This window comes from Prinia subflava, chromosome 4 (genome assembly GCF_021018805.1).
Source record: "Prinia subflava isolate CZ2003 ecotype Zambia chromosome 4, Cam_Psub_1.2, whole genome shotgun sequence".
NCBI lineage: Eukaryota > Metazoa > Chordata > Aves > Passeriformes > Cisticolidae > Prinia > Prinia subflava.
In genome coordinates this window covers 69,697,770-69,724,606 of record NC_086250.1, presented here as the reverse complement: position 1 = coordinate 69,724,606, position 26,837 = coordinate 69,697,770, and the positions used below count along the sequence as shown (strand labels likewise).

Here is a 26,837-nt window from a genome sequence, read left to right as displayed (position 1 = left end):
CCTACATTACAGAGCTTAAATCACACTGATTCTCCTCCAGGGCTGAAATAAAATTTTCAGAATCACCTGTTATCTTTGAAAAATCTAAACCATATGGAAATTTCCTGATTTTAATACTTACCCATAGCTCTTAGAGTGTTTAGGTTTTTTCTGGTGCAACAATCTCCGTTCCAGGTGTGAGATTTTTCAGTAACAAAATAGTTACGTCACTTTCTAGCATCAAGGAATTTCTATCAATAAAGGAATATCAAAGCTAATAGATTATATGATGATTGATAATCCAAGTGAATTGCACCAGTTTCAATTATGTCAGTGCAGTTGATAGTGTCATTTTCCTACACACAGAGACCCATTTAGCTTCTTCTCCTTGCTTAAAAATGGGTCACGGGTTCAGAAAAGAATTAGGACTTCTCAAATGTTAGTTTTTTCCTCTGGGCAGAGAAAGAGCTTCTTGGGAGCTCAGCCTCTGAGAAACAAAGATTACTGTGATTTTTTTACTAGAGCTTTCGAAGTACTGGTACATTTGGTTTTTTGGAGCTCATTCCCTATAACATTCATTCCTCCCTGTGGCCTTATCCTGTTTTTGAAAACATTTCCTTCTGGTGCATGTCTTTCCCCTCTGTTTAGGGGAAGCAGTCAATGGGGCTTTCAGCTGTAAGTATCAGAATAAAATCAAATAAATTACTTCCAAAGATAGGAAACCATTTCACACCTTGGAGTTTCATTTTGCTCCAGATGTAGTATGTCACAGCTCCTGCCACTTAGAGCCGATTAGAAACCAACTGACCTGTTGTGCCACTTCAAATCTTGGTAGAATTTGCACTTTGACTGCAAACTGACACTTGGTGTTCATCCTATTTGGGTTTGGAATTGTAACTGTGAGCAGGGTGATTGCCTGGAGTGATGATTAAAATGGGTTTTAATTCACTCTACCCTCCTGAGAAACAGAAAAACTTCACTGAAGTTTTATTTTCTTCCTTCCCCTTGGAGCAGTGTTGGACACAGTTTTGAACCAGTAGATAAGCATTGAATCTTTCCTATAAAGGTGGTGAGACACTGGCAGAGGTTGCCCAGGGAGGTGGTGGACTCCCTATCCCTGGATGTGTTCAGGATCAGGTTGGATGGGCCTCTAAAAACCTGGTCTAGAGGAAGGTGGCCCTGCCCATGACAAAGAGGTTGGGACTGGAAGATCTTTAGGGTCCCCTCCAACCCAATCCGTTCTTTGATTCCATGAGATCTGACTCCTCAGCTGAGACTCAGATATCACACACTGTTGTCTTGGCCCAACACAGCCTTGATGTTGAGCAGAAATGGCAATGGAAGATCTCATTAAGTTCTCATATTGGGTTGAAATGCTGTTTGCACTGAAACAGATTGTGAGGAAGAAAAATAACTTAAAAATGCCTTTGTCAGGAAGCTATAAGCTCTGCTCTTTCAGCAAAGGGGTTATAAAAAAACATGGAAAAATAATTGGTAATCATGGTAGTTGAGGAATTCTCTGTCCTTCTGTCCTTCCACTTTAAAATTCACATCCCTTAGGTTTTTTTCCTTTTTATTATTTCTAGATTTGCTTTCTTGGTTACTACCGGGCACTTTGTGACAAATCAATACATGTACTCAATGTTAAATACACTGAGGTTCTGTGTGCAGGACAGTTCCTGCTGGCATTTAAAAAGAAATCCAAAGTGAATTTAGGTTGGACACAATCAAATTCACAGTGTTTACATTATTTCTGGGGTTTTTTTCAGAGAGAGTGGTAACCTGTAGTCACCATTTATGGAGGCTCTTATTACCACATCTGTACCAAAGGTTTTCTCACACCCCTTTATTCTGGAGGAACTGTTTTCATTCAAAAACAGCTTTTAATTGGCCTTTTATCTTTCAGTGTAGAATCTGTTTGTGGTACATTGCCAGGCAAGCAGCCTGCAGAGAAATGCAGTTCTTGTCTCAGAACTCTGATTGTGTTGGTTGTGGTTGATGTTCATTTGTGTTTAATTTCTGCAAAAAATACCCATTCAGCCTCAGTTTTACAGTTCTTGGATTGGTGTGGAGAAGGATGTTGAGTTTTGTTTGATATATTATTGTCCTTGCAGACTAAGTGATGATTTTGGACACATGAAAACACATTTGGGAAAGAAGGTAATAATATATGTATGGTGATGTCCCAAGGAAGAGTTTAAATCCCAGCAGGACTCAGGTGCCAGGTGGATCGAGGCTCTGCTTGCAGTGAGAGCCGCCTACTCGCAGTGTGCTCTGTGCCTCAATTTTCCTGTCTAGAAAACAGAGCTTATAAATCTTGCCATCATTTACATAGTGTTTTGATATCAGGTTTCTCTCCAAGTCTGAAGTAACAGTAATTATTAGTCGTGGGCCTGCTATTTCCCTTTGATTTCTGCCCACCTCCATATTGCCATGTGTGCAGCCCCTTCTTCAGGACAGGCTAAACCACCCTCGCTGAGATTACTCCATCACCTCTAATGGTGTAGCACAAAACCATTCATTTCTCCACTCTGGAGTCTGAAGTCTCTGAACTTCATTAGCCCAAGGGAGTGGTAGGCCCAAGCGTGCTCCGAAATGCCGATCTCCTGTTTTGATAACTGAGCTCTAAAATCAAGATAAACAAGCTGCCCTATATACTGAACACGTCCTAATTGCACACTTCAGGCAATTGATGAGCGTGTGTCGCTCGCTAATGAATATTTGTAGTTTTGGAAGATTTCACATGTGGTGTCCCTTGCAGCTTCTGCAGTTATTAGCAGAGTGGCTTCGAAGACCCTGTGCAGGAGGAGAACCTGGCTTTAGACCAAGAAACTCTAATTTAATTTCATGTGTTAGCTGGGCATGGTCACTCTTATTCAAATTATATTAGCTAATACTTCTTTCACACTGTTTACACTGTGTGCAAAGTTGTGTTTAAAGCCCTATTAGCTAATACATTTCCTAGTCTAGACTTGGGAAGGGTTGACTCCCTGAAGAACTCCTAGCAGAACTTTGTTTACTTGCAGGAGTTAGGAGAGGGAGGCGGGGGAACAAGGGGCATTGATGTTTGGAACCATCCAAATGACTTCTGCTGTGCCAATATTTTGCTGTCTGTCCCTGTCCTCGCTTTTGTTATAGCTAAGAGTGTTTATTGAGAGGTGGCTCTCTAGTCATGAGGATGACTTTGCAAACCATGGGAGTATTGGCACCAACCAAGGTCTCAGGCATTCAGCGTTGGGAGCCAGGGCTGTCTGTGGAATGGGGAAGGCACAGAAGAAGCATCTGAGTTGGGGATGGCCAGTCTGGCAGGAGCCTCAGGAGCCACACACTGAGACTTTCACTGAAACACATCGTGAGCCAAAGAGAAAACTTCCTTGGTGGGAGACAACAGTGGGGTTTTGGATGTTTCTCACTAGCAGGAGAAGGAGGCTGGTTTTGATGCGTAGGTTGCTCCCTCAATGGCCTGATAGTAGGACTTCCTTCCTTCTGCAAGTCACAGACAACATAAATTAAGACTCCTGCACTTTGACTCACAGTCTAGCACCTTACTGACACATACACAGGGCCTGAGCCCCACATTAGGTACCTGAAGCAATCACTGGGACATACGGAGTGTGAATGTCTTCAGTGTTGCTGATGGAAGAATCATCTACCACCCTTTAGATTCCACTCTTTGATTTTCTTCTCCTGTTTGCTCATAGAAGGTGTGATACAGCAGCTGGGGCTTGGGCAGGACTACCAAACTCATTGCTCTTGTTTCCTAAGTATGTTTTTGCTATCACTTGCCACAGTTCTGATTTTGTGGTGCAAGTGACTTATCTTGTGAGAAAACACACCATTATCTCAGCCAGGCATTACATAGTGTATAATTCCAAGCCTTTCTCAAATGATGGCTTGGAATTTTATTGACTTGAAATTCAGACAATGTCTCCAATTGTAGTGATGCTGCCTTTGGAGTATCTGAGTTGCACTAAACTCTAAAGTTGAACTTAAAATTCCCATTGGCAGTTAAAATTCCCATTGGAGCTGGACATTCCTGGTTCTCGGGAGTTGTTGCAATTTGATTTTTGTCATGGTTTCTCTACTGATGTCTCCATTTTTTACTTTCTTAAGCATCCCTGGAATGTCTAACCTTTCTTGAAATTAACCTCTTGGTACAGTCCTGTAACAAATCAATTGCTCTCCCATAGTTACCATTCAAATATAAATAAATTAGTCAAATGGTTTACCAAAATGTGGTAAAACAGGTAGAACTATCCTGTGTTTTGTTTGAGGTTTTGGTTGTTTTGGTTTTTTTTTTTGTTCTGTTTTTTTAAAACATTCTTTTCCTTCCTTTTATGTTTCTAACCTAGAGCCTTGTAGTGAGGGCTTTTTCTGGCTTGTCTGTGAAATTGCTTGCACATCAATAACACTGTGTATCAACAGTCATTAATAAACCTTGGGTCCTCTGTGTATCCCCCTTCCTGGGCAAGATTGTTCTATACAGTGTATTTACTAGAGCTACATCCTGTCTACTTCAGCTACTCCAGTAAGTAGCAATATTTTAACTGCTGAGTGTATAGTGTGCGTCATTTATTTGTCCTGACTAGATCCACTGCTGATTTCATAAACATTTGGGGAAAGAAATACCAAACTAGCAAATATTTGCAGAACCCCCTAATGTAGGATCTTAACAGGATGATATCGTCTCTCAGTTTGAAGATTAAAATCAGTGCTGTTCACAGCTGATTAACTTTCCTTTCTAATATTTCCCACAAATGGAGCTAATGCAATAAAACTTAACGAAACAAGGTTTAGTAAAGCCACAGAGAATATTTATATGGCAGTGAGGTACAGGCTGGCCCAGGCTGTCCTGGCATTCACTTTGTAATGGCTCTGTGTAAATGGATGAGTGCAGCAATGACAACAGTCCTTGTGTGGGGTTGAAGCAGCCTCTTTGGTGACTCCAGGGGTGACGTGAATTAGCTGCTCTCTATTTTCTTTCTCTCTAATGGGTGATCAATCGTTGCTTTCTCTCCCATCAGCTCTAACAATTCTCAATGTTGGTCCTACAGAGTCATCAGCAAAGTGGTGTCAGCTCCAGAGGCCAAACCTTCCACGCCCGCGGCGCGGCCCAAAACACCTCCGCCCGTGCCGTCACCGGTGCCAGCTCCCGTTCATGTCACCCCTCCTCCGGCTCCAGCTCCTCCTCCTCCACAGGCCACCATCTCACCAGTCCTGATCCCACCACCCTCCCCAGCTGTGTCAGCAGCTGGAGGCTCCAAGGCTCCCGTTCGGAGTGTGGTGACCGAGACCGTCAGTACGTACGTGGTAGGTAACACTGCCCTGCTCTGTCCCAGTGCCAGGGGCATTCCTCTCTGGAACTGGTGAGCTCTCACACTGGTGTTTTCTAGATTCCTGATGTTGCTGTCTCTTAACTGCCTGTTATCCAGCCCTTGTTTCCACACACACATGTTTTGAGGGGTTAATAACTTAATTGAAACACTTGGGTTGAATTTTTCATTGGTTCTCTGTTCCAAATTTAAGTTCTTTCTAGCAAGTCCAACTATATCACATAAAATATTTTCTGCTAACTGGGCTAGAGCACTTATTTTTGGAGGTGGAGGTTTTTTATAGGTGCTTTCAAAAGTGCTGAATTGAAACCTCAAATGTCAGACTCAACCATAGATTTTGCTGTCAGTCAGGTAAAGTACAAAACCCTCATACAACATCAAGAACTTGACTTAGCCCTCATTTGAAATGTGTAGAGTCCACTAATCTCTTTCCTGGTTTCCTCGACATACAGAAATTGCAGGTGTTTGTGCATCTCAGAAGTCTGTAGATTGTTCATTAGTCTACACTTCATTTCTGTGTTTGACACATGCTCTGAACTTGGCCTCAGCATTTTTCATTCCTTTGGAAAAGTCTCTTGTGTAACATGGTGTAGGAACTACATTCCCTAAAAGAATGTGGATGTATGTCTGGGTGGGACAGGGCTTGCTGTGCTGCTGAAAATTTCTGCCTTAGATGCTGTGTGAAATGAAGTCCTGAGCATTCCTGATCCTTGAAAAGCAGCACAGTGTTGTTATCCTCCCTGTCCTGGCTAAATTCCAGCTTGATTGGTGACACCTTGCTTCGCTGCAGTTTAAAAATCTCACCATTTAAAACACCTAAAGCTTACTTTCATTACCGAGTTTCCCATGTTTGAATTGCAAGATATGCATGATTTTTTTTTTTTAAATTTTTATGATTCTTGTTTTAGTATTGATTTCTAATATAAATCTACCCTGCATTTCTAATGGAAAGGTGCTTCCCTGCTGCACTTAAACTGCTGTATCATTTTACTGGTCTCTATTTAAACAGCTGCTACATTTCACTGCTGAGTTAGTTACAGCACTGGACAACGTCACACAGGCTCTGCATATCCTTAGGGTGCAGGACACAGCCTCACCTTTGGTATCACAAATGTAAACCCACAGTCACTCTTATTATTACAGTCAGTAGTATTATTGTCATAGTTATTATTACAGTAGTGCCCAAAGGTTTCAAAATTTACTTTAAGAGAGAAACATTTCCTAAATGTTCTACTACATCCCATTTTCTTCTGTAATTCTGAAAAGAAATGATTTAGAGATTATGTTAGTTTTAAAAAGAAAAACCTAGCACTTTGCCTAGGTGCTTCCAGTAGTAACACTCCTAGCACCTTAATGGAGAATTCAGAGGATGTGGAGGCTCCAGGTTATTTTTGCTTTTCACAGAATCATAGGTTATCACAGAATGGTTTGGGTTGGAAGGAACTTTAAAGACAATCTTGATCCAACCCCTCTGCCACAGGCAGGGACACCTTGCACTGGACCAGGTTATTCAGAGCCCCATCCAACCTGGCCTTGAACAGTTCCAGGGATAGGAAGTTCACCACCTCTCTGGACAGCCTGCACAGCGCTCACCACCCTTACTGTGAATATTTTTTCCTAATACACAATCTAAACCTACTTCCCTTTAACTTTAGACCATTCTCTCTTGTCCTATCACTCCAGGCCCTTGTGAAAAGTGATGTTTTACAACGTTAGAGTTGAAACCAAGGCTTTACTGCATTAGGACCCAACTGTGTGCACATGCAGAGAGACACCTGATGTGACAGGCTTATAAGTCAAAATGCTCAGAGAGAGGCTGGGGAAGAAGAAAATGATTAATAACTATTAGCTTCTTGTATGAAGGAAATCCAGGAGACAGAATAATTTTCCTCAGATCACATGGGAAAGCTGTTCTAGAGATAAGAGTGGAGCCAGTGTGGCAGAGGTGCACAACTCCCTTCTCTGGGGGGAAGAGGAGGGTGATTTTATAGTTCAAAAAAGAAAGGATACACATCTCCCTGCTGGATAGCATCTCAGTCCATGTGCTCTGCTCATTAGCTCTCCGTGGTTTGTACTAACACAGCAGTCAGCAATCCCACTCTGTCCCTCCTTGCATGACCCTTGGCTCATTAAGGAATGAGAAGTTATGCAACATTTTTAATATCCTTATTTAGAAGCCCAAGTTTAACAAACAGGCAGAGGTTTCTGTGATTATAGACCACCCTGCCCCTCTCCAGCCTCTGAGAGCCTGAGGCAGGCATCCTGCAGAGGAAAAAAATACCTGAGAAACTAAGTTTGGAAAAGCTAGGGTGTCTGTTTTCTGATGGGACAACATCTAGCAGTGCTGCCTACAGCTGGCAGGGCCAGTACCCAAAACAGGCAGCACCAGAAATGGGGTGCCCATGCTGGGGGATGAGGAGGTGCAGCCAGGTGTTCAGGCACGTTTTGTAGCCCTCAGCCCAATATCCCACAGCATCCCTTCTCTGCAGCACCATGGCACAGCATCCCCTCACTCCCCAGCAGGGTTATCCCACCAAAATGCCTCTGGACCTCTTCACTCCGAGCCCAGACACTTCACCTGGGGAGCAGATGCTTCTCCAGCAACTTAAAATGACTTTGCAGATGTGAGATTAGATAATAGATAGGAATGATTATTGCAATCAATCAGCTTGGAAATTTAGTTAATTTTATGATGGATCCTACTTCGTATCTCTGTTGGAAAGGGGATTGTTCCCCTGTTAGTATTCCTGGGACTTGTATTTTTGAGCTTTAAACCACAAAAACATTCAGAGCTTTAAGAGGAATCAGGGAAGAGTGATGTGTTGGTTGCAGCTCTGGTATGTTCCTATTGATTTTTTCAAGAAGTGATGTAAGATGTACAGACCACCGTGTAGTGGCTTCTCTATTTTTTTTTACTAAGAACATTTGAGGCTTTTCATCTGCTACTTTTTAATATCGTGTTTGTAAGCTGTACAGATAGCAAAAAGTTATTGCTTGAGATATGTGTAAATGCACAAAAGCTGAGAACAAAACAGTTTCTGGTTTTGAGATTCAACGATAATGTGCAAATGTTCATAAAGGAGTGATGGAGTCAGGGTAGTGCCCCAGACATTTTGTACTTTGTATTGTTAATTGCACTCCTTTAGGTGGATTCTGTGACATTTTGCGTGCATGTTTTTAGCAAAGAGCTGTTCAAGAACCACTGGAAATCTAAAAATACAAACAATGGCTCAAGCAGGATATAAACATTAAAAAAATGCATATGATGAACCCGGTGAGCAGCTGCCCAGTACTGTAAATGATCTGCCTTCCTTGTTTCATTTACCCTTTAGTAAATTGTGCTGCGACATAAATGTCATAAGGGGAATGGAAAGTTACTCAGTAACAACTTTTTTTATATCCTGATCTTATCAGCTCGTTGGAGTTGAAGACTTTGGCTAATAAGTAATGCAGCAATATATACACACGGCGCTGTATATTTTACATGCACATAAGAACTGTTATCTTACGCAGGAGGCTGCCGTGGCTCCTGCTTGCCATTAACAGGGTCGAATTTTAAAAGTATAGACAGAGAGGCAATTGTGTGCTTAAGCCCTGGCTCTGTGTGTGAATGCCTGTGCTTAGGTCGGGGGGTGTAACTGGCTTTACTGGTTTACAGGACAGTGCAGGGAAATACATGATTTTGTCGTCATGAGCAGCGTAGGGAAATCAATTAAGACGTAACACTGAGCTCTCATGATCAGAGAATTCACACGTAACAACAGGGGCTGCTGAATGGCTTAGCCAGATAAGCAAGAAACCTTTTTTTCTGTTGGTTTTTTTTTAATGTCAATTTTCCTGCCTGCTTAGCCCTGAAAACCAGCTAACTTTGCTTTTCTTTGCACCAGATCCGAGACGAGTGGGGTAACCAGATCTGGATCTGTCCTGGCTGTAACAAGCCAGATGATGGCAGTCCAATGATAGGTTGTGATGACTGCGATGATTGGTATCACTGGTAAGTTCCTCTCATCCATCCTGCTCTGCCACTGCCTGGCAGATTGGGGCTATATTATTAAAAAACTCATTTTTTTCTAATAGTTCATGACGTTGGGAATATTTAAATAGCTTTACTGTGTCCAATTTAATAATCTGGAAGATATTTTTATCTCTGTTGCTCTGAAATTTGAAAAGGCAGATTTTAAGCTGTGAAGGAGAGTTACTTTTTAATTAATGGGCATTGGTGATAACGGTTGTTTTTGAAACTGCTGGGAAATATTGCTGATTCCGGTAATTTTGTGAGAACTACAGGATTATGAGCACAGTGTATACAGATAGACAGTTCAAATTATGAAGCATTGTATGAACAGTAATATAAATGTCAGCTCTTATAAAAAGGTTAGGGGAAATTAATCACTTTTTAGGCAATATTTTTTTAAAAGCTACATAAAATCATAAGGGTTTTTGCAGATGTGTTAAAGAAGCATTTGAAATGATTTTAAATCTAGTCTATTACACCTGAAAGTACACTCATGTTTTCTACTAAAATAACACTTTTTATCTGAGTACCCTTTTGATATTTCTCTTTTGTTTCAAAGCGAGAGTTCTTAGGTTTTGATCATGGTCTTTTAGGTTTTTTAAGTTTCAGTCATTATATTCATTAAGATAATGATAATTGCTATATTAATTCGAAGGCCAGATCCTGTCTCCCACTGGAAAGTTGCATTTTTGGGGGTAAGGAACAACAGCAATGTTACTCCACTGAGATGATGTGATGTGTTCCTGTCCTTCACAGGCCTTGCGTTGGGCTTACGGCTGCACCCCCAGAAGAGATGCAGTGGTTCTGCTCCAAGTGTGCCAACAAAAGGAAGGACAAAAAACACAAGAAGAGGAAGCACAGGGCGCACTGAAGGCTTGGCAGGGGACTGAAGTCGTGCGGTCACCGCGGCCCTGAGCCGGCTGCGGGAGGGCTCCACGCTGCCCGCGGCTGCCGGGGCTGTCTCTGCAGCGCATCGGGGCGAGGAGACGCCCTTGGGCAGGGGCTGTTGGCTTTCACAGGCTGTGCGAGCCCAGGGCGTTGGATTTGGGTACATTTTTGTACATTCTGATGCTGTTTGTTTCCCCCTGCCAAGGGGAATTTGCACAGAGCGCTGCGAAGACTTCGGTGGTTCCTGGGACCGCTCCCGCTCCTGTGGCTCGGCAGCAACGCGGATGAATGTTGTAAATACAGATATCTGTCCTATTCTTTCTCGATTTGTTATTAATCCCTCTTGAACCTTTGCAGTAAGGTGCTGAGAGGAGGAGAAAATGTAAATTGCAGTAAGTTGTAAACTAAGACAACCTTCTGGAATGATTTCTGTAGTCTGGATACAGTTCAGCCTCAACTCTTGCTGAGCCAGATAATCATAATGTGGAAATAAAAAGTGGCTGGTAAATATTTTTGTGATGAGAATATATGAAGCTTTTTTCCTTGATTTTTAGTACTAACATAAAATAAACATGTTCAAGCTTTTGTGATATATCTTCTATTTTTAAAAAAAAAGTTTCTATTGTGTCAATTTTTTTCTTCCGTGTGAATTTCTTTCGGTGGACCTGTAATATATTTTATACTTTGATTTTTGGTTTGTTTTTTTTTTTTTTAAGTCTGTGTCAACGTACCTTTTCATTGCTTGTACATTTCATCAGTGTGTAAAAACACTTCCCATTAAAAGATTTTCACACGTGTAAATACCTGATATTTATAAAGGAATTTTTTTTTTAATTATTTTTTAGGGCTTGAGAGGATTTTTGTTGTCATTTGCCCAAGAATACAAACCTAGCAGCTACTAAAAGCCCGTGTGACAGACGCCTGTCCTGATGGCTGTGAGGGATTGGTGAGCTCTGCCCCAGCTGTGCGTGCAAAAGGAGGTGGCCAGCACCATAATTAGGCCTCGATTCTGATACTTAAACATGTGGTAACTTCTTAAGAAGTGAGTAATCCTATTGCCTTCAAGGAGCCTGTTCCCACACTTGGTTGTACATGTGCTTAAATGCCTTCTGAATTGGGAGCTTAGGCCAGGGGGCTCTGCACTTCTGTGGCAGCTACAGCATGGTAATCTGTAGCTGGAATGGACTTTTTTCCCCCTTTTTCTCTTTTTTTTGTTGTTTTTTTGGGTTTTTTTTTAAAAACAAGTGGTTAGTGAGTTTGCCAAAAGCATGATATGTAGGTAAAGGAGATGCAGGTTTGTTCCTCTGCTTTGTGTATCCCCTTAGAAAGACTAGTAATCTGAAAACCAGTCACATTCCCCATGGAAAATGTGAGGGGAAGGTGCAGAGAAACTGAAATAAAAGTTAATGTTAGATATTGTAGTGCAATGGGTCTCAGAGCTAAATAAGAATAAATCTTGAAAATTTATGCCTTTTGTTTTCTAATCAATTTTAGGTTGCATTGGTTAATTTGGGGATATTTCTATTTTAAACCAATGCAGTGAGAATGTCTGATGTTGGAGAACTATGGCCCTTTAGCCTGTTGTGCAGATATTAAGAGTTATTTTTTAAATGCATCCAAATTGATACTAATGAGGATGAATTAGTCATGTTTTTGAAAGTACCAGTCTGGTTAGGGAAATGAGGCTTTCCTGATAGAACTGTTAAATTGCAAATCAGTGGAGATATGGATGAAATTGGTTTATTAAAAGTGCACTGTTACCTGCTTTGTTCAATGCCATCTCGTTTATATTCCGTCCCTGTTAATTACCAGTCAACAAAGTTCTTGGGTTTGATTTTTTTATTCTATTTTATTTTAAATTGTTGGATGTTGCAATGCTGATTTTTGGTTATTTCCACATGTAATGTGCAGACATACAAAATACGCCGTCTTTGGTCATTTCTGGTTGCAATAATAAAGAAATTAGCTTTTGGTAAGTTGTTTATGCATTTCCTCCTCCTCTCCATGAATCAGAACTTCTCACATTTAATCAGCTGAATCACTCAGAATGCCATGGAAGGGCTGAACTTGCCCCTTTCAATGGCTGTTGAGTTCTTTCTCTGCATGCTTGGCCTTGCTGCTGCTGGGTTGGTTTCTTAACCTGGCTTTTATGATTTTATAAATGACCCCTGTGGCAATAAAACCAAAGCATCATTTTCAGGAGGCTTGTGTGGCTGAGGGGATTAGTAACAGGAGAAGGGGCCCTTCACCTCTGGGTCATCAGTTTGAAGCCACACTTGGTGCTGAGCCTGCCTCCTTTCACTTGTGCTGGTGTGGATCAGGAATCAGTGGCATAAATGAATAATCATTCTAGATATGGTTATCCCTGAGTAGCCATGTGGCTTGGACCTTCTTTACAGACCCTGGCCCCACCCAGCACTGAGCAGCTCCTTCCCCAGACCTTTGTAACTTCACAGGTTGGGTTACTTCTCCATAAAATTTGTGTATGGAGAGTTAGGGAGCAATTGGGGCTGCTCCCTAGAGTCACTGCTTGATTTTAGTGTTGGGATTTGTGTTCATCTGAATCCTTTTATGATTTGTGTCTTGGACACCACCATCCACGAGAAGGGGGCACGGTGGGTGGGCTGCAGGTTGGTTTGCTCACTGGATGTCATGGGAGAGCATCCAAGTCTCTGAATGGTTTTCCTGCTTCATCAAGAGGAGCATCAGTTTGAGGTGCTGCCTCTGGGTGGTTGGAGTAGAGCTGGTGTAGAGTTTAGAAAGCAAAGACTTAAAGAGTTTCCAGTGAGGAGACAACTCACTATCTGCTGCACTATAAGGAGCAGACAGGTACAATTTTCCCCCTTTATGGATGCACCGTGTGTTGTGGATTTAAGCAGGACAGTGAGGACGGGTCGTAAATATTCAAGAAAAGAGCGTAAAAACTATTCCGTGAGAAAAGCTTGTTGAATCCTGCTGTTACTCTGGGGCCAGATTTTTATCTGGAGTCAGTTGGGAGTCAGTTGGAGCTGTGTCAGTTTACAGCAGCCCAGGAGCTGCCCACTCGCAGGGCCGGTGTTGGGGCTGGGGAGCAGCTCCATTTTTGAGAGTTTTTTATCCTGTAAATCCTCCTCCAGGGCAGCCTGTGCCTGTGGATTGCTATACTGGGTGCTGGCTGTGAAGCAGGTTAGTCATTAGGCAAAATTGCTGCTTGTTAATGAGTTTTGCACCCAGAAAAAAAACATGAAGTTGATATCGAGACAGTAAGCACAAAGCTCAAAAATGGAAGAAACTCTTGGCTACTGATTTTTATTGGAGGACACAGATATAAAGCAGAGCATCCATCCCTGAAGTAATGGGAATGCACTTTTCCCAAGATAATCTTCCTTTGGGGCTGTATGTTGTGCTCAGAGCATCATTTCTCTGCTTGACAAGGTGTTTCTCTTCCAAAGGTGTCCACAGCTAAGTACAGTGAGGATCTTTATGCTCTGCAACTGATTTGTGATTCCAAATGTCCTGGAAGAGAAAGGAATAAAGAAAAAAAAAAAACCAAATCAGAGGGTATCAGAGCCTGCTGACTTTGTCTGGGCTTTACAGAGATAAAATATAGTGTATTACTTCACTGTATCACCTAAACCTTCTTTGTTCTCCTTTCAATAGGACGATTAAACAAAGACCTACTAACCAAATTAAAGTATAAAATGAACGCTGAGATATGGAAACCTTGCCAGGAAGAATGTTAATGAATGAAGTTCACTAAAGGCATGCTGGCTAAGTTTTCAATACAAATAGTTTTATGGCCAATCTCTTTAGATCATAGCAGTTTTCTTTAGAAGTTTTAAGTCTCAAAAGTAGATGAGTTTCCTTCACTGGGGAATGAATTAGATAATGCTCTGAATAAACTCCCTCTTCACCGTCTTGTCAGTCATGCTGCTTAGGAAACTCGCCCTTTCTTCTGGGGACTTTTGGATCAGCTGTAACCTCAAAAGTAGAAAGCTGCTATTAATCCATGTGTGCTGTGTGGCAGAGGAGGCTGTAACGGGAGATTTACAGCCAGCAAACAGCACGTACCTGGCTCTTGTGCAGAAACCATTAATCGTGAGCTGTGGCAGGGTGCTTTCCCTCAAAGGTGCTGCTTCAGCCTCTTCAAGGTTTGCAGTGGGTGAAGGACAGGGGCAGACTTTTTATTTAACAGGGTCTGTGGTGGTAGGACAAAACAAAAGGAGAGTTGATTCAAATTGTAAGGAGAAGGGTTTTTATGATGACAGTGGTGAAACACAGTAACTGGTTACCCAGAGGGGTGGTAGATGCCCCATCCCTGGGAACTTTCAGTGTCAAAGTTGGACAGGGCTTGGAGCAAGCTGGTCTAGTGGAACTTGTCCCTGCATGTGGCAGAGGGGTTGGAATGAGATGAACTTTAAGGTCTTTTCCAACCTAAGTCATCCTAGGGTTCTATGGTTCTAAGATGTTTATGGAGTGACTTTTTGCACCAGGACTTTAAATCCTGTGATACTCCTCACAGGGAGAGAGGAGACCTGAGGGCTTCCAGACCATCTATTTCCCCTTGGCAGTCACACCTTAAATTTTCCTTCTGGTCCTTGTCTGCTCCAGAGTCCCTTAACTCAGGTGTCTGGTGGCCTGTGCCAAAGCCAACACAGCTCAGCAGCTGCTGGGTGCCTTGAGCAAGTGGAGACTTCCATTCCAGCATGGTGGCACCAGACATGCTCACAGCTGAGGTTTGATGCAATACTAGTTGGAAATAGATGATCTTTAAAGTGTCTTCCAACCCAAATCTTTCTGTTATTCAGTGATTGCTTCCTCAAGCTTTGATCAATAAGGCAAATTTTCCTCAGAAAACAAAATGTGAGGTAAACCCAGGATAGATGGAAGATTTTCCATGTGATTTGTAAAACACAATGAGAAAGTAATTTTATCTGAATGCAACTGCCTGTTATGTTTTCAATCTGAATGCTCCCATAAGGATTTTGAAACACCTTTACAAAACCAAACAGAAAATAATTAGATTATTTTATTGCCTAAATGAAGGGATGATGGAGAAGAAGGCTTGGAACACATTTACAAAAATTTAGGTTTCATCACCTGTCATGAGCAGGAATTTGGTTTACAAATTCCAAAGTCTTGCCTGTCAATTCCTCCCTAAGCCAGCATCTCACTGTGCCTGTCATTTGCTCACTGGGGGACTAATGACAAGTGTGATGGCGTGTCACCAGCCCTGGTGTCACCTGGGGCCTCCAGTGCCTCTGCTGCTTAGCTCTGTGCAGGTGACCTTCATCCTTCTTCCTTCAAGCTGACCCCTCCCCAGGTGTGGGACTGGGCACTGTTTGCAGTGGGTTTTTTTTTTTTAATTTCGCTTCCAGAATTAGAATTTAAAAAATAGAATTTTTGTTTTCCTTTTACATAAATTAATTAGGAAATAGGGACAGGAGATAGTGTGCAGTTGTTTATTTTTGAGTTGTAATTTACAGCACTTTTTGATAAATGCTGCAAGAATTGTCTTTTTAGACATAAACATCTGCTGGTGGGTTTTTCTTGTCCACGTGGTCACCATTGCATGGATTCAAAGGGAGAAACTTGGTCTTGTTACCAGTAAAGCTGGGCACAGTTCTCAGTTCTGCCGTGGTGTACTCAGGCACAGGATCAGAGCGTGTCCCAGTTTCCATCCACAGGAGGAGGATAACGTTTCCTGCTCTGTGAAGCCCAGACCTTCCCATGGGTTAAATAACAATAACTCCCTTCACAAGGGCTGGGTAAAACTACAGAGCCATTGGGAGCCTCCCCAGTGACAGAACTTTCCTTGAACCCGCTCTGCAGCTGAAAATGTGTTTTTATTGAGGTTGGGAGCTGGAAACCATCTACAACCCTCCAGAACCAGAGAGATCCTTTGGCTTTGCAGGCTTTACTTGACCCTCTTCCAATAACTTTTCCAACATGAAACCAACTCTCTTTTTCTCCACTGATTTTGAGCTTTTCTGTGAAAGGAGCTGAGCTGAGCTCACATTAAGACCTCATTTTCCTACTAGCTCTTCTTTGCTTCCAGGGATATCTGGTGGAGTTTATCTGAGAAACAGCTTCTTGCTTAAAATTACTTCAGGGACGTCAAAAAACGCCTCTCATAATTCGTACAATAGCTGCCTTCTCTGGGCCTTTTGGGCTGTGAAATGTCTGCATTGGTGCTTGGAGCTGGCATGTATTAAGATGCTGCGGATGAAGTGATGCTGTTGTTCTCTATATTTTCTGCAAAGACAGATGCTCAGTCAAGCCCAAAATCCGGGCCTTTGCCTTGGTATCTAATAACCCAGCCCGGTCATTGGCTCTCAATGCCACTACTCTCTACCAGATTGGATTTGCAGTGCCACGGCTCAGGAGGAACCACATCCCTCCAGCCCTCACAGTCAAATCTGGCTAAATGCTGCATTTTTTGTTTTCAGGATTGCTGACCAAACAAACAAACAAATAAATAAATAAATAAACTAGAAAGAGTTTCCCAAAGCAAGGATGTTCATCAGTTTATCAGTTTCATGCTGAGGATTCCACTGAAGGAGTTGTAGCTCTTTAATACATGAGATGATGTTTAAGGAATAAAACCATGACTTGTGCCACCTCTTGAGCTGGGCCAGTGAGAGAGTCACATGAAAATGCTTAATCTGGGGACAGCTTGCAGTGGAGAAATGTCTTCCAAATTCTCTGAACGTAAACTTCATGTGTCACAGGCCCATCCTGAGTGGGGTTATTTTTAAGTCTACCTGGAGGTCTCACAGCAAACATGACAAAGCTCAAGCAGCCCTTGCTATGCACCCACTTAAACTTTGTTAAGATTTCATTTATTTACTTTACAAAGGGATCTGTTTTTATTTACATCACAAGGATCTATTTTGCAAAACCCTTGTCTCCCTTAGAATTGGGGAAAACATCTGTACCAACCTCTTTAGAAGCAGATCCTGCTCCATTTAATTCTCTGTGTTCGTGATTTCTCTCATCTGCAAATTTTGGCTACAAAAACACTTCTGTGGAGGCTGTAAGGATGGGCTAGTTTTGCCCTGTGCACCTAAGTCACAATGATTCCAATTCGGATGTGTTTAAGATAACTATTTAGCTATTTGGAAAATCATAGAATCACAGAATCATAGAATGGTTTGGTTTGGAAAAGGCCCTAGAAATCATCTTGTTCCAACGCCCCTGCCATGGGCAGGAACACCTTCCATTACCCCAGGTTGCTCCAAGCCCTGTCCAACCTGACCTTGAACATGTCCAGGAGTCAGCCACAGCTTCTCTGGGCACCCTGTGCCAGGGCCTCAGCACACTCACAGTCAAGAATTTTCTTCTTAATAACTAATCTAAGTCTCTCCTCTCTTAGTTTAAAGCCATGTCCTATCACTGTCTGTGTGTACATTTGTCTCTAAATAATCCAATCAACATGAGATATTTTAATTCTTTCAAAGAGCTTGGATGGGAAAAGGATGAAGGGAAGAGCAGAGGGTGAAATGTTTTAAGCTACTGAGAAAACACAGAGTAGACATATTTGTCCAGCTTGATTCCACCTTCACCCCTCTTCACCTCCATTTCAGGCTTTGGTGTTCAGGGCCAGTTCTTCCTGCCCAGCATCTCTGCAAAACTTAATTCTTTAGAGTAAAAACAGGAGCAGTTTGCAACTTCCTGCAAGCACCTCCCAGGGCAGCTCTGCTGTTGCTAATGCCAGCAAGGCCCAAGGTGAGCTTTTGGCTGGTATCAAATCCTCCTCTCAAGCCAAGAAGTTCCCACTACTAGAGAGCAACACTATGGTCTACTTAAGTTTTGTAAGGCCTTAATGAGTCACTCGATATCAGCCGGATCAGTTCTCTTACATGGAAAGGGCTCCTGTTTCTCCTGGTGGCGTTGGCCGCGGCGCGCGGGGCCGGGGAGCGCGGAGCTCCAGTGACTGATCCTTCCTGCACCCGCTTGCACAAGGACACGGCGATGGACTCATCTCGGATTCCTGCAGGAGGTGGTGACAGAGCTCCACCTTAATGAGTTCATCGCCCTGCCAGCATTCTTCCCACACCCAGGTGTCCGTGTTGGCAAAGCCGCGCTGCACCGGCTCGCTGGGAAGCATTCCCTGGGATTTTAACAGGGTACAGATCTTGGGATCCCTGCCTGGCTCCTCGTTTTCAGTTGGTCTTGGTTGGTGGTCTGGTGGTGTTTACGAGCAGAACCAAGCGTGCTGGTTTGGTGTCAGGCAAAGAGGGTGGTGCAGACACACAAGGGGGACCAGATTGATTTCCAGAGCTCCCACTAGGCCAAGTTTTGTACAAGTCACTGAGTGTGCAGGTGGGTGGAGGGAGGAGCCAGTGCCTTAGCCCGTGCCTGAGGCTCTGGTGAGTGTTAAACCTAGTCTGTTTACCAAAGCCGTGCTTAAATGGCTGCAGAGCTGCATCACATCTTTGTTTTTCTTCTGGCTTCTGGATGGCATGCACTGGTCACGGAGTTAACACTTGCCAAATCACATTGCTCAGGCCTCTGGTATGAATCCAGGCTTGGATGCACACGTTGCAAAATAGTTGAGCATGCTTTTGGCATTGCCTCCCCCAAGGTACTCTGATTTTCAGCAATAACATAGTAATTTAGCTGTTTACTCCCATTTTGAGTTATCCTTATCTCAATCAGAAGTGTCCTGCTGCTTGCAGTGGGTCCGTCACTTTTACTTGTCTGACACCACATTTCCCCTCTGTGCAAGCCTCTTATCATTTTCTGGAGGTGGATTTTCCAAACCCTCTGTCCTAGAGGGTAGATTTAGATTGGATATTAGGGTGTTATTCTTGACTGTGAGGTTGATGAGGCACTGGAACATGCTGCCCAGAGTAGCAGTTGATCCCCCATCCCTAGAAGTGTCCAAGACCAGGTTGGATGGGGCTTGGAGCAACCTTGGATACTGGAAGGTGTCCCTGCCCATGGCAGGAGGGTTGGAACAGTCTGGTCTTCAAAGTGTCTTCCAACCAAACCATTTTATGCTTCTATGACCTGAGATATCCAGTCAAATTTCCCATCCCAGTGCAGCACATCCCACTTTGCCATTCCCATACGAGCGTTTGGGCAAGGCAGCTGGGAGAGGGTGATAAAACCAGGTAACCACTCAGCGTTGGCATTTGTTTAATGGCTTAGGGACTCAAAAGCTGTGGCAGTTCCCATCAGATGTGCCTGGAGAGATCCTGGGGCCGGGCGAGCATCGCTGGCTGTCGGTGAACAAGGACTGGTTTGTTTCCTGCCGGCGTTACCAGCAGCGAAACCGAAGCAGGGCGGTGACGTGATTTGTGCCAGGTCACGGAGCACGTCGGGGGCACAGCCAGGGTGGGAACAGGCACCTCTGAGCTCCCATCGACGCCAGGCAGACGACTGGAGCTGTCTGAGGCCGAGGGGGTCTGCAGAGGGGTCACCCGATGGTACAAGAAGGGAAACTTCCTTCTGCTCTCTGAGCCTGAGGTCCCTCTAGCAGCTACGCCTTGCTTTAATAGTGGCATTTGTTGCAGAATACACCTTCGAGTCTCTTGCATCCTTGGGTGCCTCTCCAGGTACTTTTCCAGGCACCTTTATATGAACCTGTCACTGGGGACACAAGTTTATGTTTCGTTTTTATCCCAAAAATAGGGCTCAGCTGCCAAGATCTCCCTGTAATAGATGTGCAAAAGTCTGGATCCCTCTGCAAGGTCCTTCCAAACCAAAGGCACAGGGAGATGTCTGTGCATGGGCTCCCCCTGAGGCTGCCTGACGCACCCCTACCCACAGCCTACAGGGATATGGTGCAAGCAGAGCTCAGCAAAGCCCTGGCAAGAACTGGGCAGGAAGTGGTGATCTGGGGTAAAATCAGGTTTATTTCTTCCTGAACCAAAAGATGCACCTCTGCAGAGACCCCAGTTGCTGTGTCACGAGTGTTTGCCCAGACAGGACTGTGGTCTCGTGAGCAAACTGGAAGTGAGAGTTTCCCAAATGGGTGCAATAAGCTCTATCAGCCAACAGATATCTGAGAAAGGCATTTCCATTTCTGTGGTCCTGGGTGAGGATAATATGTTTCTAAACCCACACATGCTTTTTTTTTAGGTTATAGTAACCCATCTCTGAGTTGAAGTGGTTTAACTACCTTCACTGGGTAATTTTCCATACCTCGAGCCTTTGGATTTCTTCAGTCTCACCTTAACTCTAAATTTATTCAGGTTTGTTTTTGTTTGTATGATAATCATAACATTCTTCTGTTACATTTTTTGTCAGGCTTGATTTACTGAGATTTGCTTGCAACCTTCGTTCCAGTTTACCATTTTTTTGCGTGGGGATATTTTAAATTAATATAATTATATTTAATAACATATGCAGGTACTCAAGCATCTTTTGATTTGAGTCCTAACTTTCGTTAATACCCCCCACACACATACACACCTTTTTAGATATTCTCTGTTTAACCTATGCCTAGAGATTAATTAAAGTGTCATTAAAATGCCTTTAGTACGTTTTGTGTCCTACATGCCTGGAAATACTTTTTTTCCCACAGTCAGAATTGTTGTGCTTGTACCAGCAATAACTGGCATGTGGCTTGTTTTGTAGATCACCACGAGATATAACGAACACTCCTAATTAGAAGAAAACACATTCATTTTTTGGATGCCTGTTCAAAGTTGTCTCAGGAAGATCCACTGGCTTTTCATTTACGTCTCTCCATCGCTCTGGGCTGGCTCTGATGCCGAGTGCTCCCTCGGAAGCACAGAGTTCCACATTGCATGTGGTTGTGAAATGCAAATTTAGGATCTTCCCCCACGAGTTATGGGGCAGAGTTTCTACCCCATACATCAATTTCCAAGCTTTGAGTGTTCAAATGTGTATAGTCCAGCCTTGAGTGCAAAGTTTCCATCCTCTTTCAGTGTTTCTGCTTGGGGAGAACTGTAGATTTTTCTGGATTTAGAATGGGTTTGGCATGGCCCCAGTTCTGAAGAGGAGAGAAGTGTGTGAAGCAAGAGTAGAATTTAGCAGCTCTTGGTCTTTCCTTGGGCAAGGAGCAGGACTAGTCCAGGTATTTTGGTAAATAATTTGGAACACCACACAAAAGGTGTTCAGTGCTTCCTTCTCCAGCCCTTTGCATCTCCTTAAAAGTTTTAAAAACCCCCAACAAATAAATACCCATTTGAGCAGCTGGGATAGAAAAACAAAACCCAAACTGCACAACCTCCTCATGGATCCATCCCATTCTTAACTGAAAAGCAGGACAATGAGCTCCTCATTCCCAGTTCCTAGGGAGCCAAAACATGACACCTGGCTGGGCATCAAAGCTCTTGTGCAAAACCAGCACCAGCTTGGGGCTGCTTTTTGAGTTCACCTCCACCAGAACAGGAGCTGAGAATCACAGCATCCCTGAGGTTTTCATCCATGAAATCAAGCTTCAAGCTGAACCTCCTCCCCTTCCTCAGCAGGATGCACCAGGAAGAACCGACCCAAGGTGATTTTAGCATTAGCCCAGTGCAGCTCCTGCAGCCTCCTCTCCTAAAACCCACGAGAAGAAGGAAACAAAACATGAAACAAGAAGAAAACAAACAAAAGGGGAGCAAATTACTGGCTTCTCAGGGTAGATGGTGCTGAAGATACTGTAATTATAATCCTTTCCAACAGCTGAGAGGAGCTGGGCTGTTTCATGGCCTGCCTTCCAAACCTGGACAGGTTTTGCAGCTGTAGACTTTGGAAGCCTGGCTGAGCAAACCTCCCCCTGCTGGGGATCTGTCACTGGCCTTGGCAGGTTGGAGCATCCGTGGGGACACCTCGGGGACACCACAAGGGAGCACTGTGGGCAGACCCCGTGGCTCCTCTTCTGCAGTGACTCAGGGCTCCCCCATCACCTCTCAATAACAATTCTGTCTTTTGTAAGAGGGCTGGCAGCGACCCACCTTGCAATTAGCAAGTGGTTTGGGGAGAAGTGCTAATGAGCACCCTGGGAAGGCAAAGCTGGGAGGGAGGTGGGTGCTGCCTTGACTCAGCATCCTCCTGGGGTGGGGGGAAAGGGTGCTTGGGATCTGCTCCATGGGATTTTGTGACACAGCCTTGCTCGCCCTCCATTTCCAAAGATTCTTGGGGCTCCCCATCCTGGATGAGCTGGTGAAGAGCCTCTGAGAACAGGTCACCACTGATCTTAGGCTGGTGCCATCCAATGCCACCCTCACCTTGTAAATTTTCATATTCTCTCTGCTCTTCTGCTTCCATAAATACCTTATTATCAACATCTTTTTTATTCCTTGCTTTTCTGGTGGGTACCATTTTGCTGGGATATTGCAAAAGCCATAGCAGGCCACTGTCAGTTCAGAAAAAAGGGGTTGCCACCCCCCAAAAAATCCCAGGTTTTCACTCCTGTAGCCTTTAACCCCTCTGTCCCCCCTCACAGGTCAGTGCCATGGGTTGGAATTTGTGCTACAGTAGCTCCAATCAGGACCTAGGGTATTATTTATCACATTTAGTACCTGCCATCAGTCATGAAAACTTAACAAAGACCCTATTTGGTTTATCTATAGGCAGCTAAACAAACGTATCTTGCTCTCCTGTTATCTTCTTGTTAACAAAACACTATCAGGATGTTCTAAACATCAGCATTTACTGTGCAAGAGCCCTTTATCTGGCATGATATATAGAGAGCCCATCAATTAGTGCAGGGGGCTTGGAAATACCTGCCAAGCTTCGCTCAAAAGTCCCAGCATCATCCCGGGGCTGCATCACAAGTAAATATCCCTGTGCAATTCCTGGCCTCAAGCATCCCTGAACGAGATAGGAGAGCTCATTATGAGCAGAAATCATGATAAATGCTTTTTTTTCACCCCTTTTTTTAATAACAAGGCACATATGCTGGAGACTTTCTGTGAAAGGAGTGGTGCAACAGCAGCCAAGGTGCTGGGTGGTGCAGGGGTTGGGGAAAAGGGTCTAGCAGGCTTTTATTCAGAATGGCTGGATATGGTTTGGGAATTCAGTGAAAAGTGCCATGAGACAGTGCACCCTCCTGACAGCAGAACCTTGTCTGCAGGATCAGCCTCTCTCAGATCCCCTCACTGAAATTTCACACTGGTGAACAATTCCCACTCTGGCTCCACATCAGCTCACAGAGGTGGAAGTGACAGGCCTTGGACACCAACCCCCGTGGATCCAGGGCAGCTGCTTTCTTCAAACACCCCTGCCAAACCAGCAGCTCGGCAGAGGAGCCAATTTACACCATAAACCAGCTCCAATGCCAGCTGGACCAGTGCTGCTTCACCCCCCTCTGCGGTGGCTGTATCTCAGTGGGAAAGTGATTCTCCAGATAAATGGCAGATTGGGACATTTAACCCCAACTCCTGTTTGTCTCAGACTACTTGAATGTCTTGCAAAACCAAAACGCTGTAAACAGACACAGGGGCTGGTCTGGAAACCTCTGTGGCTGCCTCCAAGTGATGGTTACTCATGGAAGGTGTTTTCCTTTAGGTGCATCCCCAAGCACAGGACTCACTTCGTGCACTTGCAAGGGTTGGGATCTTGTGGACTTCCCAGTCATTTAAGTATCTCCATGTATCCAGGAAAGTGAACTAAATGTTCAAAAAAATTATATATTTTTTTAATTTCCAGATTGAAAATAAAGGGAGGAGCAGTGGAAGAGCCAGGGCTGGGCTTTGAAGAGGCAGCATGGAGCATTTAAATGAAATAGGTGTTAGAACCAGTGAAGCCAGTGATGGGAGTCAGAGAGGGCAGATGGGATCAGGGCTTTGGGGCAGGTCAGTGCAATTAGGAGTGTGTTTGCACTGAGCTGAGCAGGACTCTGTAGGAGGGAGGCCAGAGAGGTGCAGCAATACAGAGAGATAAGAGCCCAGAGCAGAGCTGGAGCTGTCTGGACAGGGAAGAGTAGGAGGCACCATAGAAATTTCCTGGGAGCTTATCACCGTGGGCCATCTTCTCCTCCTCTTTCACATCCGCAGCAGCCCCGGTGCCGCAGGAGTGTCCGAGCAGCCGCCCAGCCCTGGCTGCATCGGGCTGCAAGACCCACCAGGGCAGGGGGTGGGGAAACACAGGCTCCAGAGATCTTTAACACTGCTGAGGTTGACTCCAGTGCTAAATCCATGGATCCACGAGGAGGCATTTGTGCCTCCATCCGTGCCATTCCCGGTGGGAAAGGGCTGCTGGCTAAAAGCCGTCCCAGAGCGTCGCATCACGTTCGGTCCCCAGAGGAGAGGGATGGGGCTGAAATAAAATCCAGCAGCGTGGCCCCATGTGAGCAAAGCCTCACTGGTGGGGAGGGACACCTCAGGTTAGCAGGGAGCCTTTCCAGAGCACTTTAACTCTGTCCTCGTAGAGCCAGAGCTGGCATTTAATACCCTGGGACCAGCTCTGCAAGGCAGACCCCCTTCAACTTATGCCCAGAGCCAGGAAGCCCGGGTAAGGAGCCAGGTAGAAATTAAATTAAAAGAGGTGGTCATTGCTGATGGTTACTCAGTTTTGGGAGGTGCTTGGTTGAGCAGGGCAAAGCTCTGTGTGGGTTTACATTCAAATATTCACCTCACACCACTCTCATATCATTGCTGTCGGCTGTTTTTCCCTCCAGCTGCTATTAAAGTTGCTATTTCATAGGAGAACAAAAGACAAATAGGAATCATTGGTTCAAAACCTCACCATCTAAGCATGATCTTTCTAGACCAGGAACTCTAAGCCCCTGATCTGTGTGATATATAGTTTGGGAACAATAATATCTGCTACAGTTATTATTACCTATATTACAAAGATCTCAAAAAAAAAAAAAAAAAGTGAGAGATATTGTACACATGCTGGCTAGTTTCCCTGTTAGGGGGAGGGAAAAAAAAAAAAAAAAAGAATAAAAGTTTAATAAACGTGTGCTGTGTTGTGGATGACTTTGTGGCGACCTTTGTTGCAAATGGCCTATGCATGCGGAATAATGGTCTCCGTGCAGAGAGGGAAATGGCTTAGTGCTATCATCGTTGCCTCGGTAACCATCAGAGTCTCCATCTAGCAGAGAGAAATGAGTTATGAAAAGGCTTGAGTGAAGAAGGGATTAACACATGATCCCAGGGACAGCATGTCAATCAAAATCAGCGGAGAAATTACACTGCTCTATTTGAGAATGTCTCCGGAAACGCAGCCCTGGTGGGTGCATGTGTGTGGATGTGTGCAGGCGTGATGGAGAGACCCATGGCTCTCAGCCTCCCATGGAATATACATATAATTATATATATAAATCACAGTATATCTGAGATTGCTGGTGTGCACATGCACAAGCACCCCTGCACACTCATTCCCTGTGCGTTTGTGTCCAAACACACACATGAGGCACCTCTCTCTGTAGGGACACATTTCTGTGATGCTCCATGGTGCCCCAAGCAGCCAAGCCAATGAAACCCATAACTCTTTTTTTTTTTTTTTTTTTTTTTAATAATCCAAAATGCGTATTTGATCCTGAAATTTTCTCATCTTCTCTCCTGTCCTTACCAGGCTTCACTGAAATGTCTGTCATGTCATGCCTTGTTCCTGTAGGACAGCCCAGGGGCTGAACCCCCTGAAGCCTCTCTCATACCTGCAAAAGGGAGAAAGGAAAAGAGTTCTCCTTATAACACATTCAAAATGCAAAACAGGGCAATATGGATACTCCAGCTTTATCCTGAGAGTCCCAGTGGCTTCACCTGAATTTCTTCCTCCAGCGCTGCACTCCTGAGCTCTGCAACTTGTAGGTCAAGGGCATGGGAAGTAAACCCACGATTAACTCCCTCCTGGTTTCAGCTACTGCAGGCTCTGTGGTGGTTCCAAGCGCTGGCCTGCTCAGCCGTGTGTGGCTGTGCACACATTTCCTGTGCCTGTTGTTTGCCTTGGTTCAGCTGATGAGCTTTACTTTACCTGGGACCAGAGTGAGTTTTCTGCTGATGTCGGGAGCAAGATGGGATTGCTGGGAAGGGAGGACTTGTGTGGCCTCAGAGCTGAGGAGTGTGGCTGGAAAAGGCCTTGAGTATTTGTTCTGTTCATTGGCCACTTCAGTAATAGAAAAGTTTTTCTTCCAGGAAATTCTCTCTCTCTCTCTCTCTTTTTTTTATTGTTATTTTTTATTATTGCAGGCAAAGTAGAGTTTTGCTTTGGCTTCTTCACTGCTTGCTGTGCCCTCATGCTGGGCAGTGCAAGAGCACTCAGGGAAGGGATTTGCCCCCTGAAAGCATTGCTGGGCCACCCAGCTCTTGAGAGCCCCAGGTTCACCCCACACTCCACAGCTCACCCCACACTCCACAGCTCACCCCACACTCCACAGCTCCAGCCACGGTCACTTGACAACCATCCCTGTGTTCTATCCATGGAACTCTTCTCCTGCCTTGTCCTGCCATTCCATCACCACAGGAGAATACTTCTGGGCATCCCTCTTTTTCCTAACACCCTGATGGTATTTTGTCCTACCTGGGCATGGTCCTACCTGCTCACAGAGCCTTCATGCCCAGCATCACCCCTGGGACCACAAACCCCACCCAGGCTCAGCCCTTCCCTCACTCATCCTTTACACAATGGCCCCTTCTCAGATGCACCTGCGGGTTTTCCCCCAGCACAAACCCAGCGTGACCCACTCTCCACCCACACACTAGAAAATCCCCCCTGTTCCCACCCCACTCCTCTGG

At 44.4% G+C, this 26,837-nt stretch overlaps 1 protein-coding gene across 1 annotated transcript in view; it reads left to right on the top strand.

The window, feature by feature from the left end:
- The window catches only part of TAF3 (TATA-box binding protein associated factor 3), a 113,562-nt gene extending 101,371 nt beyond the window's left edge, over positions 1–12,191 (top strand). Inside the window, exons 5-7 of the mRNA XM_063397068.1 lie at positions 5,034–5,289; positions 9,200–9,306; positions 10,084–12,191. Coding sequence (XP_063253138.1) covers positions 5,034–5,289; positions 9,200–9,306; positions 10,084–10,198 — 478 coding nt within the window. The 3' untranslated portion in view covers positions 10,199–12,191. The remainder of the gene's footprint in view (positions 1–5,033; positions 5,290–9,199; positions 9,307–10,083) is intronic.
- Positions 12,192–26,837: the final 14,646 nt, after the last annotated feature.